This window comes from Physella acuta, unplaced genomic scaffold, assembly GCF_028476545.2.
Source record: "Physella acuta isolate Inbredline_101_S28 unplaced genomic scaffold, ASM2847654v3 ptg000778l, whole genome shotgun sequence".
Classification (NCBI taxonomy): Eukaryota; Metazoa; Mollusca; class Gastropoda; family Physidae; genus Physella; species Physella acuta.
The window spans coordinates 666,659-679,372 of NW_026732296.1; the positions used below are offsets into that span (position 1 = coordinate 666,659).

The 12,714-nt window shown below is 33.8% G+C and overlaps 1 protein-coding gene across 1 annotated transcript; it reads right to left on the bottom strand.

The window, feature by feature from the left end:
• Positions 1-3,127: 3,127 nt before the first annotated feature.
• Positions 3,128-4,029, bottom strand: LOC131950782 (uncharacterized). Its single transcript, XM_059312966.1, has 2 exons — positions 3,823-4,029; positions 3,128-3,610 (listed from the first exon to the last, which is right to left on the bottom strand). Exons 1-2 carry the CDS (start codon positions 3,887-3,889, stop codon positions 3,216-3,218), a joined length of 462 nt encoding a protein of 153 aa, XP_059168949.1. The 5' UTR covers positions 3,890-4,029; the 3' UTR covers positions 3,128-3,215.
• Between the last annotated feature and the right edge of the window lie 8,685 nt (positions 4,030-12,714).

The window sequence follows — 12,714 nt, forward strand, 5'->3', positions numbered from 1 at the left end:
GCTAAGCAACGACCGAGACATTATGTGGGGAAGGACAACTACATATAGAACGTGACAGACTACATCAACAGTCTAGGCAAAACCCGTGGAATGGTAAACTCCTGCGACCGACTTGTAACAGCGACGTAGAGGACATGACCTTATCATGACCTTATGGACCACGAGGCGACGAATACAACACTTGATTAAGGGAAACGATAAACAAATAAAACCTGTCTACACAAGTTCAAGAAACACCCATTGTTGCCAAAGCAATAGACGCAATACCACAATCATTACAACAGTATACATTTCAGAGCCACACCAAGCCGTAATGCAATCACAAGTGCTCCCCTTTCATTATGAGGATAAAAAATGTAATGCCGGGCCAGGTAAAAGGCTCCGTCCGCTCCCCTCCTTTTGTTCTTCTTTTGCACCACGCATGCCATTTGATTTTTTTTTCATGCATTAATATTAAGAACTAATCATATGGAATTTATTCTGTCTGTATTCTAGCCGCTTTGTTCCCGAAAGGGAAGCCATCAAGTAAATACCGAGCCAGTCAGGAAGCCAGGACTGTCTCCCTTTATTTACACCTCTGCCATAATAAGTTATTTTCCAATTTATGTACAAATATTTTGCGCTCACTGTTCTCTTTACAAAAACTTGGACATCTTGAGCCTACTATGTTGAGCGAAAAAAAAAAATTTGCACTTTCATATTCTTTGCACTTTCATATAATGGCCCCTTTTTCTAAGTCTAAAGAAAAACAAAAAAGCAAAAATGAAACCAAGAAATAATAAATCACCATTTTATAAAATTTTACGTTTTGTATTAGGTTTAATATCTTCAATGAATGAAAGTGCATGTTACAAAGAAGTATTACTATTGTAAATCTGTATCAGTCCTCACAAGCCGATTATGAAAACCGTAATACTAAAGGTAAACTAGCGATGTAAATTACATGTCTGAGGCGAAAATGAAGGCAAAAAATAATTCTTTGACCTAAACAGGAAAAAGCAATAGCATCTCTGGCATTTGACAACCTAGCACATTCCTTAGCGGTTGAATTGATGTGCCCTTTGTAGGTTTAAATCAAAGTCCCGAAAATCTCATTGCACAGCTGTTGTAGGCTTAGAATGACTTGGATAAAAGATATATACCGATTCACTCCATGATGACTGTTTCTAACGAAACCATTGAGGAAATGTAGACGCACCAAAACGTAAACATGCGCTTCTATAAAAAGTATTTGTAACTTTTTTTCAACAGTTGACCGTAGTTTCATTGTACATGATTTATATGATTCCGCTCTTCAGTACATACAACTCATGACCTGCCAGTTTAGTCTACAGGTTAATTATAATTCCTTTTTTTGGTCTTCTTTTATACCATCAGGTTTTACCCCCTAAGTTGGCCATAGTATGAATGGGAGCTCAAACGTTTAACTAAAAAAATTTCAATGAAAATCCGCAAATCTTCATAACAGTAATCACACAACTTTTAACATGATCTAATACTTAATATTTCTCTACACTGCCAATATATGAGAACAGGCAAAACAGGAGAAAAAAAATTTAAAAAATTAAAAAAGACTCGTGTACCTTGTTGTGTAACACAAACTATAATACAACACATAATTTAGTCTATACAGCTGATTCTAATTTTAAGAATTCGTCCTTACTTCTTTCTACCCAGCCATCCGTACCTAACATCGGTTTTGCCGTGCTCTATACACTGTTGTATGAATCGGGGTGTGTTCATGCGATGTTTAAAAGGTCGTGGATCTATATAAAACAACTTTCTTGATCACAGACCGTGAAAGGAAATGTTCACTCAAGTGTGAACTCGCAACCTCAAGTTACACCGTTGGTGATTACTCGAGATGTAGGATACACAGTGACTGCAAACAGTTAACATACATGCGTCAAAATCCACCATGTAAACTTATGAGACTTTTTACTATGATCATTTACTTTGAAATAAAAAAAAAAAAAAAACTATTCTTAATTTTGATATGGAGTTAATAAACACAGTGAAACACTAAACACACCATGAGAAAGTGTAGCTGATTCATTATGTATGTGTGATTAAATATATTGCTAGATCGAAAAGCAAAAACGTATCAGTTGATAAAAGTAACTGAATTTTTAAACTGTATTGAAATATCAGATTCTGTTCGTATAAATAAAACATATGAATAAATTAATCATGTACATCTCTCTCTCTCTCTCTCTCTCTCTCTCTCTCTCTCTCTCCTCTCTCTCTCTCTCTCTCTCTCTCTCTCTCTCTCGACCATTTATATACCTTCAATTTATTTTAGGTGGCTTTAGAAAATGAAGAAATTATGACCAGGCCAGTCTAACTACCAACCACAAACTACACAACAAAGAACCTATCCGGAGGCCGTCAGCTGTTGTATAGAAAAACACCGGGTTTTCTTTTCCCCCGCCATCCCAAAGCGCATTGTAAAATGTATGAACAGAGCATTACTACGATCAGTTCAATTCAGAAAGAAATACGCGGTACAGAAATAGACGGACAATTTGAAAATAGTGTGTGAAGTTTGTGGTCATCTCCTGCAGAAAATGACAGGGACATGCTTTTCAAGTTACATTACCATGAGCATAATGAGTACTTATAAAAGTGATTACGTTCTGATCCATCGTCCGTAATCCACGTATTTCGCCCATGAATTCTCTCAAAGAAGAAGCTTTAGTTTTCTAATTAAAATAAATCAAATCAAAGTAGAGTTCATAAAATACTTTTATTTAACAAATAATAAATCTAAAAAAGAACGTTAGTAAATATTCGAATTCTTATATTTAAACTGTAATCTAAAAACTAATATAAAGACGGTAGCATATATTTTCAGATTGTATTAGGGTGGTCTATTGGTAATTTCCCAACTATTCCCGCAAACATTGAGCCTCTAATTAAAAAGATTTAACGACTAACTAACTAACTATATATATATATATATATATATATATATATATATATATATATATATATATATATATATATATATATATATATTTATATATATATATATGTGTGTGTGTGTGTATTTATGTACATATCCAATCACATAATTGCATGGATTCTTACTTAGAGTTTACTAAACAAATAAATTATAACAAAGAGATATATTTAGTTAAGAGCTTAAAATAATCTAAAACAGGGTGTAGTAGACAAGCAAGATGGAATTTTTTTGTGATATAGATATTTACACCCTAAACAAAGATGGCAATTAGAAAACCTATTATTGTCATCATTGTTTTATTTTCTATTTTACTAGTCTTTGACTTAACACCTTGATTGATGACGTCAAACTTGAGCTTCAGCTCCCCTTCTGTGTTGGTCACACTCAGTATGTAGGTCGTGATGACCCTGGTGGTTTTATCATAGAAGGTCACGGTGACCAGACCAAATGGTGGCACCGTGCTGATGTACGAGATATCGTAGGTTTTCTTGTCTACGTCAGAAACGGAATTCCCTGATTCTATTTTTAGACCAAATTTTGTCGGCTCAGGATATCCGTAAATCTCAAGTGTAAACACTGTGTTTTTGTCACGTGACACGCGGACAACGGGGACTTCCGGTGGTGGATATCTTATTTTTAGTACACCTGAAAATATACAGATAAAACTGCTTTCGGTTTTGGGTTTCTTACTGTCAGCTGACCTAAAATATAAATTAAGTGTAAGTTTAAAAGTAATGCAAAAATAATTTTAAAATATAGGTACGGTGTTATTTATACTAGACTATACCAAAAACATATCAGTTGAGTTGCTTGCAATTGAATGCAATTAATGTTTACACTTAATAAAATGAACATACACTCAATATTAACATCCACAAGTTTGTGATCCATCGTCCCGCTATCCTCAAAGCCATTGACTCCCATACAAAAATATCGTCCCGAGTCTTCACATTGTAGATCTTCTAGAACCAGCTCCAAGACTGACGTGTTAGATTGGATTTCTTTCACCTGTCCAAGACCGCTGCCATTGATCAAGGCTTTAGCAGAAGGTTCTCCTTCTACTTCACAGTAAAACACAACAATGGCACCAACACTTACGTTCATGGAAATGGTATTGTTTACTGTAAACTTGACAACGTCTGGTCCATCTAAACATGTTATATTATTCATCTAAAATAAACTGCTAAAACAAAAAACTAAAGGCTTTTATTACATCGTAAGATAAATATAATTCAACATTTAAAGAAATCGAATGCCTTGTTTCAATAGGTAGCCTATATAATAAACCTGGTAGTAAAACGTACTAAATTGCAACTTACAGTAAAATCTAGCCACAAAATGTACATCAGTCACTAAACCGGATACTGAAGTTGCTCGACAAATGTATGCCTGTTTGGTCTCTGAGTTATTAGAAATATATCAGAAAAACTGTTACAATTTATAATTTAAGCTTAAAGTAATTGAAAGTCAAATTTACACACACGTTTTTACTAGTAATTTTAAAAATTAATTTCAAAACGTTTAAATAAAAAAATAAGTTTTGATGTAATTCTAATTAGCATTGTTATACTGAAATTACTTATTTATTTTTCGAAACCACAGTAATAATGTATATTTTTTAGATCGATATTTACAAAGCATTATACCGAACAAATTCGATATAGTTATAAATATATACAAGAAACAAAATACCAAGTTAGAGCAAAGCATTTAAAACTTACCATTTCCCCTGGAGTCAATGGTTAGAACTGATTCGCCTGTTAAGGAAACTGGCCGATTGTTTGTTCTGTACCATCTAATTGTAGAGTAAGTTTTATCTGAGCTCGACACAACACAGCCACACTCAGCTGTTGTCCCACGTCTGATGTAGCCGTTTTTAACTCCTGGACCTCTTGGACAGTCAGCTGACAGACTCACGTTTGGGGGATCTGGAGAATATATTATAGATGAATTGGTTACACGAGAAAAGTATAATAATGTCCAGAAACAAACTAATAAATAAATGTTTATTTTTCTTTGTCCTTAAAAATAAAAATAACGTTAACTGTAAATTAGAAAGGAATTTAAAAAATATTTTAATAAACATCTTATTTTCTACAATTGTCTAAAAACTGATTTTTCGCTAATTTATGCTACCGAAAATTATTACTTTCTTTCTGATTGGGAGGTAATTCTACACAGTCGCTTGCTAGCAACGAAAATTCATCAATTTCTATTGAAAATGTCAGGTTGTAAAAAGTTTCGATTGTTGAATTCTGTCTTGATAGTCGCCAAACCCAGGTATGAATGAATGAACCGTTGTCTTCTTTATTTGATTCATCAACCAACTAAAACGAGAAATATTATCACATAGATTATTAGGTAAATATTTGAATGGTGTCCTTATTGAAAGTCTTTTTACTTAACTCTCAAAGGACATAGGGCTTGTAAGAAGCTAGCCAAATTTAATAGTTCGTTAACCGTTTTCCTATCAAGGGCAGTTGATAACTACGGGAAGCCTAGCGGTAGAGCGCTAGACTACTGAACCCAAAAGTCTTGAGATCGAATAAATGTTTAAGTCAGAATGTCCCTGAATACACCCAGCTGTGATGGGTGCCTGACTCACGTTCGTGAAAGTAGGGGCCACTAGACACAGCGCTGAGCACACTATCCCTTCATATGCCGAGGTCACTGAAACAGGTGAACTTTTATTTCTCTTGTTTCATGGACCGTCATGTTCATATAAGGAACTTTACTTTTTAAATAAACAAATTGAAACATTTTTATTACCCGTCCTGCTACATTAGGGTCCTCAAACTTCCACATGGATAACGACGAATATGTTTTAGTTCGACATGTCAAAGTTAGATCAAAAGTATTATAGTTGTTCTGGAGTGTAGGCAGCTCACATTTTAACAATTTATCAACTGGTAGAGAAAGTGAAATGTATTTTTAAAAATATAAAATTACACAAGTGTATAAAAAATATTATATGGGCTACACATTGTAAGTCGTGTGTAACTTAAGATTTAAGATACACATGTTTTCGATAAACGTGACTTTCTGCTCATAACATTTTATTTCTTAATTCGGTTTTAACATCTTTTAACTATCTAACCCGAACATTTCAAACTTCTACAGCCAAGGGTTATCATTTTATTGCGACGTGAAACATGGTACATGGGCTAGGCAGCCTATTTGTATCAAGATAAAGAAAACAATCCCGTCTTCGTTTGTTTACTTTATTTGCATACACTCTTCTATTTGTTGTTTTAAAATTATACAACATTTAGGTTAATAATTTAAACTTTGCAAAGAAGTGTACTGTTGATTGTCATTGGAACACTATTAAACACTGTTTGGTACGCTTTATAGTAAGCTGAAACAATGCGTCATGGACATGTTTGTCAGTTTGAAGAATGTACCACGCCCATCCCCTTCATCCCCTTATCGCCTTTCAACCAACGACCAGTTTAAAATCTTGTTACATCATTATGTGATAGGCTTGAAAGGGCTCGTCAGTCTTTACATCGGACTGTAAACGACACTGTGATGACGCAAGATTACGTCAGACATGTTTAGCAGATATAGGTTAGCAGAAACAGACTATAGGCCTAGTTGGTTGGTTAGAGAGGCCAATGGGCGCACAGGGCTGACCGGTCACGTGGGACGGTCAGCTGACCACTGAGGCGTGGGTCAGTAGAGCGATAGGCCAGGAGTTGAGAGGTAGCTAGCGAGGAGAGAAGGTGTTAGGTAGTGGTTAGAGACGGTTGTAATTTGCAGAGCTACGGAACAGTTGGTTAGTGTTAGGATTGGTCATGGGAGTGCGTAGTAGTAGGTAGTATGTGGTATGAACAGTCAGTAGTAGAAGTAAATAGTACAGTGTAGATCAGTTAGGTAGAAAACTTGAACATATATATCATTTTAATAAAGAACAATTATAGTTGAACTTGAACTGTGTGTTGTTGGATTCATTCGTTTCGCATCTTAAAATTCCCACCCTCACAGACACATGTGCTAATGTGTATGGACTTCGCTATGTGTAGGGTTTACTAACATCCAATGTAATACAAGATGGGAAAGCTGATAAGAATTTACTTAGACCCTATACAGAAGCATAGAGCTTTACCCTATCTACACGGAAGTGTTATTCACGGTTGAATGAACATTGGTAATCTACGGCACATCGGCTCTTCACGCACCATCCAGCAGTAGGTAGTGGGAGGGGGGGAGGATGGGCGTGTCCTATCTCAAGCGCTGTACCCAGGATTGTGTAGTAGACTATTAAGAGGCAATAAACTTGTGTACGCTACAATTTAAGTAAGAATAGACCTTGTATTGAATTAAGAAGACCGACTAACAAACAGAACTTAATTTGGTCAAATAATAGTTGCGCTTAGCATAATACTTGATGAATATGATAGATCATATATAATTGTCATGAACGCTCGTCATCTTGTATAGATTGTTTCTGCTTATATTAAAACTCTATCTGAAACTTACAAAGAAAATCAACATGTATTTTTAGTCAAATGGTTCTTCCACGTAAAACTATTTGTCTTTCATTTTTATTCTGTAAGAGAAACCGTACAGTACTATTTTCCACACTTAATTTCATGTTTTCTCAACTTTGCATTTTTACGCAAAATTCACCATTCAAATCGCCAAGGCTCTGGAATGCTTTGACATACAAGACTAAAACTTTCCACATGCATTTGGCATTAAACCGTCTACATAACCATAACCACTTTTGTACATTAAGTTTATTGAAATGCATTAGAAAATATTAATATTTGTGAATCACCACCCCCTATTTTATTTACATAAATGTAAGTTAAAATTTGTATTAATATTGATTACAGTTGATTTTAACAAATAGCCGATGTAAATTATGTAAAAAAAAATTAATAAACTGCTATACACATTAACATTATTGCTAGCTTTATAATTGTAAAATTTAAAAACGAATTATCGTTTCTAATGATGCTTTCAAATAAATTTAAATTAAGTTTGAATTTATGCAAACCACTAAAAAACAAACTTTTGGTAATCGTGACGGTTATTTCCACCCATAAATTATGTCATTTATATCAAAACAAAATGCTTGGACTACAATTGTTCGAGCGAACATACCACCAAATGGTTACACGAATTCATTCAGGTATAGGATTTGAAGGTAAGCAATATTTTATCCTTAAATTAAAATATAATTTTAAAAAAAAGACATTGTAGGGTGTTTTATTTCAACTTTAAGTCTAAATATAAAGATAAGACGATACATATGTTTAAAATGCATAATCAACCACTTACCTATATTTTTGCATGCGTATTCTGAAGCAACACATTTATCACCTTGTATAGAAATGAACATGTCGTTCTCGAATGCAGAATAATTCTGTTGAAATCGTTCACTATAAATAGGCCTATACTGAATGGTATCAAATTGCTTTTGAAAGAGTATTGTTTCAGAATGTGTGAGTATGGATACATCTATAAGGGAATTGTATTCACTAAATAAGTATAACATCGTAACCCAGTGATTAATATAAGTCAGATGTTGATTCACTTGCAGATTGGTATATGTAAAGTGTACTCTTGGCCACCAGTTGAGAAATATTGAATTCACTCCTAAACGAAAAAAAAGTTATTTACAAAGGGAAAACATAGTGCGTTTAAATATATATATATATTTATATATATATATATATATATATACAGAGAGAAAGAGAGAGAAAGAGAATGAGAGAAGGGGTGAAGTTTAAGACACACAAACGTTTAAAAATATACAAACTTGAAATACGTGTGTTAAGGGGTCGTCCATAAATGACGTGACACTCGTATCGGGGAGAGGGGCCCAATATTTTGTGACGGTGTGTGATGAGGGGGAAGGGGGGGGGGGGGTTCAGATGGTGCAACGTCACATAAACAGCAATGTTAGAAAACGTATTTTAGACGTTGTTTCTCGTTTTAGAAAACTGGTTTAATAAATTGTAATAGGAATTGATTAAAATACTCTTTTGACAAAGTTCAGTTAAGTTTTTGGAAAAATTTCGATGTTTTACAAAAAATTAAACTGCAATTTTTAGAGGGGGGTGGGTTGTAGGCTGAGGTGTGACGTCATTTTAGGGGGGGGGGGTCTGGCTTTTTGTGATGATGTGTGACGGAGAAGAGGGGGGGGGGGGAGAAAAATCGTCAAAAAAGCGTGACGTCATTTATAGAAAATATTATAAACATAAGCTTTGATCTAACATTTAATGCTTGAAACGTCAAAGGTGTTTCGATAACAATTTTGAACAAAGTAATTTAGTATTACACTTTGTTGGGAAACTTAGAAAGAAAACTTTTAAAGATTACATATGTATTACGTAATTTCAAGAGTAACATATTTGGGCAATTCCATGAAAAACTATAAAATTAATTAAAGTGAGAAAAATAATTGTTTTATTTAAACAATGCAAAAGATTTTATTTTGAATAGCGTCAAACATTGCTATTCGGTTTATTTTTAAAAATTCATTGTACTAATAAATATTTCTATTTAATTTCTATTTGAATTTCTATTTTTTTTTCTATTAAAATATGCATGAATCTGAAACAGGCAGTGATGTAAAAGCGTACTGTCAGTAATATCTTTGTATTTGTTTTGTTTTTAAAGTGGTATTTACTCCGCTACGTTTATTTTAAACCATTAATGTGAGGTGGACCATTTTATGTATAAATATTAAGCTGTTGCGAACGATTTCCGGAAGCCGGAAGTGTTACAATACTCTATTTCTTAATATGCGATTTTTAAAAAATGTGTGTATGTAAACATTTCAAACGTCACAGACTCGTATATTTCTATAGCTCTAATCTACTGGAAGTGCCATCCCAACACTTACTGTTAGTTAAATAAGAATATACGAGAATTTTCGCGTAGGTGATTCTCGTTCTATTTATTTTATACTCACCACGTACGAAAATGCTGGTACAATTCATTACTTGTGATTCATTATATCCGTTCGTCCAAAATAGACAAATATTCCCAAAATTCAAGTACCCTTTAGGAGGGATTTTAACCCTGAGCACTACTTCGTACAATTTGTCTTGTTTTTCAAAGCAACCTATTGTAGATACTTCCGTCCAGTAAAGTAAATCTAAATCACACCTCATTGCTACACTAGCTTGATCTAGAACTTCGGACATAACCTGTAAAATAAGAAGACTTGTAAATGCTAATTTTGTATGAACCGCAGATGTTTTATAGTTTAGATTTAATTACTAAAATATTAAAGAGAACGCAAGAAAATGAAATTTTAATAAGTGTAGATTAATTAGCTTGTGGCCAACTAGAATACACAATCAGCTAACAAAGCACATCCACTACTAGATTTGATCTAGTTGCTTCAACAGTTTCCGACTTTCACCTGTTATTTTTATATACTTTCATGTCTCTATGGAGAGATTTTTCTATCTTTGCTTCCTACTAAAAATGTATTTACCTTATACCTATATCCCAGCGTACTGTTTTCTATGGCTGTCCGATTCATCCCAGTAAGGTCCAGCAGGCCAAGAAAGAAAACGGGCTTATCAAGACTGAAGCTTGCATCACATTTAGTGGGCATGGAATCGGGCATGATGGACAGATCTAGTTTTTGGCTGCAACCTATAATTAATAGGCCATACTATATGTATTTGGACGGAGTGGTCTAGCGGTAGAGAGATGGACTGCTAACCCGTAAGTCTCGAGTTCGAATCCAGGTGCAAGTCAGTAGACCGTCCCTGAGTCCACCCAACTCTGATGGGTACCTAACTCACGTTTGGGAAAGTAAAGGCGGCTGGGCATAGTGCTGACCACACTATCTCTTCATATGCCGAGGTCACAGAAACAAGTGAACTCTACTTCACTTGCCCCATAGACCGCCAGGTTTGAAAGGGAAACTTTTATATGTACTACATTTAGAATATTTGTCTGTAAACCATTTATTTAAAATTCAACACATCTAAATGGTAAAATATATTAAAAATCAACAACAGATATTAAATGTATTGTTTTACAAAACTGCCATAAATACCCATAATTATAATGCAGTATAACAAAAGAAAACCAAACCACTAAATTTTATAAAAATCGATGGACGGTAGACAATCTATTAAAAAAAAATAAGCGATTAATGTGAATCAACCTAAAGTAAAAAGCAAGTAAATTAATATTAATATTTAAATTTAAAATACCACAATCAAAATGCCAAAGGAAGAAAGGTAAACATAGCATAAAAACACTTGCTACATGTTCCATTTTAAATGTGTAGTTAGTTCCGACACTATAGAAAAGAGAAAATGAACTGAACCATTTCAAGTAGAGGAAACCTTGTTAAGGGTTTGAAAGCAACCGGTTTGTAATACAACAAAGCTGCGTACTAAAAATAGTTTAGTAAGTTGCCAGATATAATTAATTATACATGATTAAAAAAGCCCTTAACATGTCCATAAGCTAATGTTATTAAGTGTTTAAAAACTATCTGTTGGGAATTTAGAAAACCATACATGAAAATACATTAAAATTTAACAATTAAATGTTATCGTCATCTTGCTTATTTAGGAAGTGAAATATTGTCTTTAGTTGATTCTTATTAACACAAACCTCGTCATCCTTGGCGTGTGTATGTTGTGGTGTGTCAAGTGAATGTTCGATTCATGAAAAGCCCGAATGTCTACTGTTCTTTCTAGTGAAAACTTTTGTGAATTAAACACACGTAGACTACAGTGTAATCAAAAGAATTTAAAAAGTTGGCCAAAGTATGCTGCTTTATAAACAGATGCACATAAAATTTAACATGAAAGTTTAATAAAATAAAAACAACAACTAATAGTAATACAGCTAAATTTCACGAGCAGTGTTATATGCGGCTTATTACTTCAGACTGAACTTAAAGATCTAGATGGCGACTACTATGCTAATCATTTTTATAAGTACTCCTACACATCCGCATATCTGTTTGATCATCAGATTTAACTGATGATCATTTTATATTGTACAGGACGTCAGTCTTCGTACAGTTGCTATAATTTGATGGATTCGATAATTGCAATACGACGTAGTAGGATAATTTGTTATTCTACCGATCGACCTGTTTAGAAAGTGGTCAAAATACTTGGGCTTAAAAAAATTCATAACCTGCGTTTTAATAACAATCTTTTATGTAATTATGCACTAAAAAGTAGAAAATAAATTATACACTACTATTTAAATAACTATAAAAAAAGCGCGGGCCTCTTCTTATTATTAGTAAAGTATTATTAGTTAGCGTATCCAATAGGTACTAAATTGACCCTTGCTTTTCTTTATAGTTATTTAAATAGTAGTGTATAATTTATTTTCTACTTTTTAGTGCATAATTACATACAAGTTTGTTATTAAAACATTTTTTATGAACTTATTTTCCAGTTCTTTACATGTTTTATTTACAATAGAGTTACATGACCTATTGAACTTGATGACTCCCTATTGAACGTGATGTAATTGGATAAGACTGCCCAGTAATTTGGTCAAAATTTTAATTAATAAAATATCAATTATGTCATGTTGCATTCTTCATGTCTTGACCCACGTGCCAACTACGAAACTGTTAGAAGTGTCAGTAATTTCGCTCGGGCGTTTCGATCAGGACAGACAGACTGACGACAGAGACAGTGAGTTAAATAAAAGATTGAAAAAAATAGTACACGTAAATTGTGTCTGATGGTACACCTCCTTCAAGTGGTGGGATGGCTTGTGTGCCCCAGCGACCA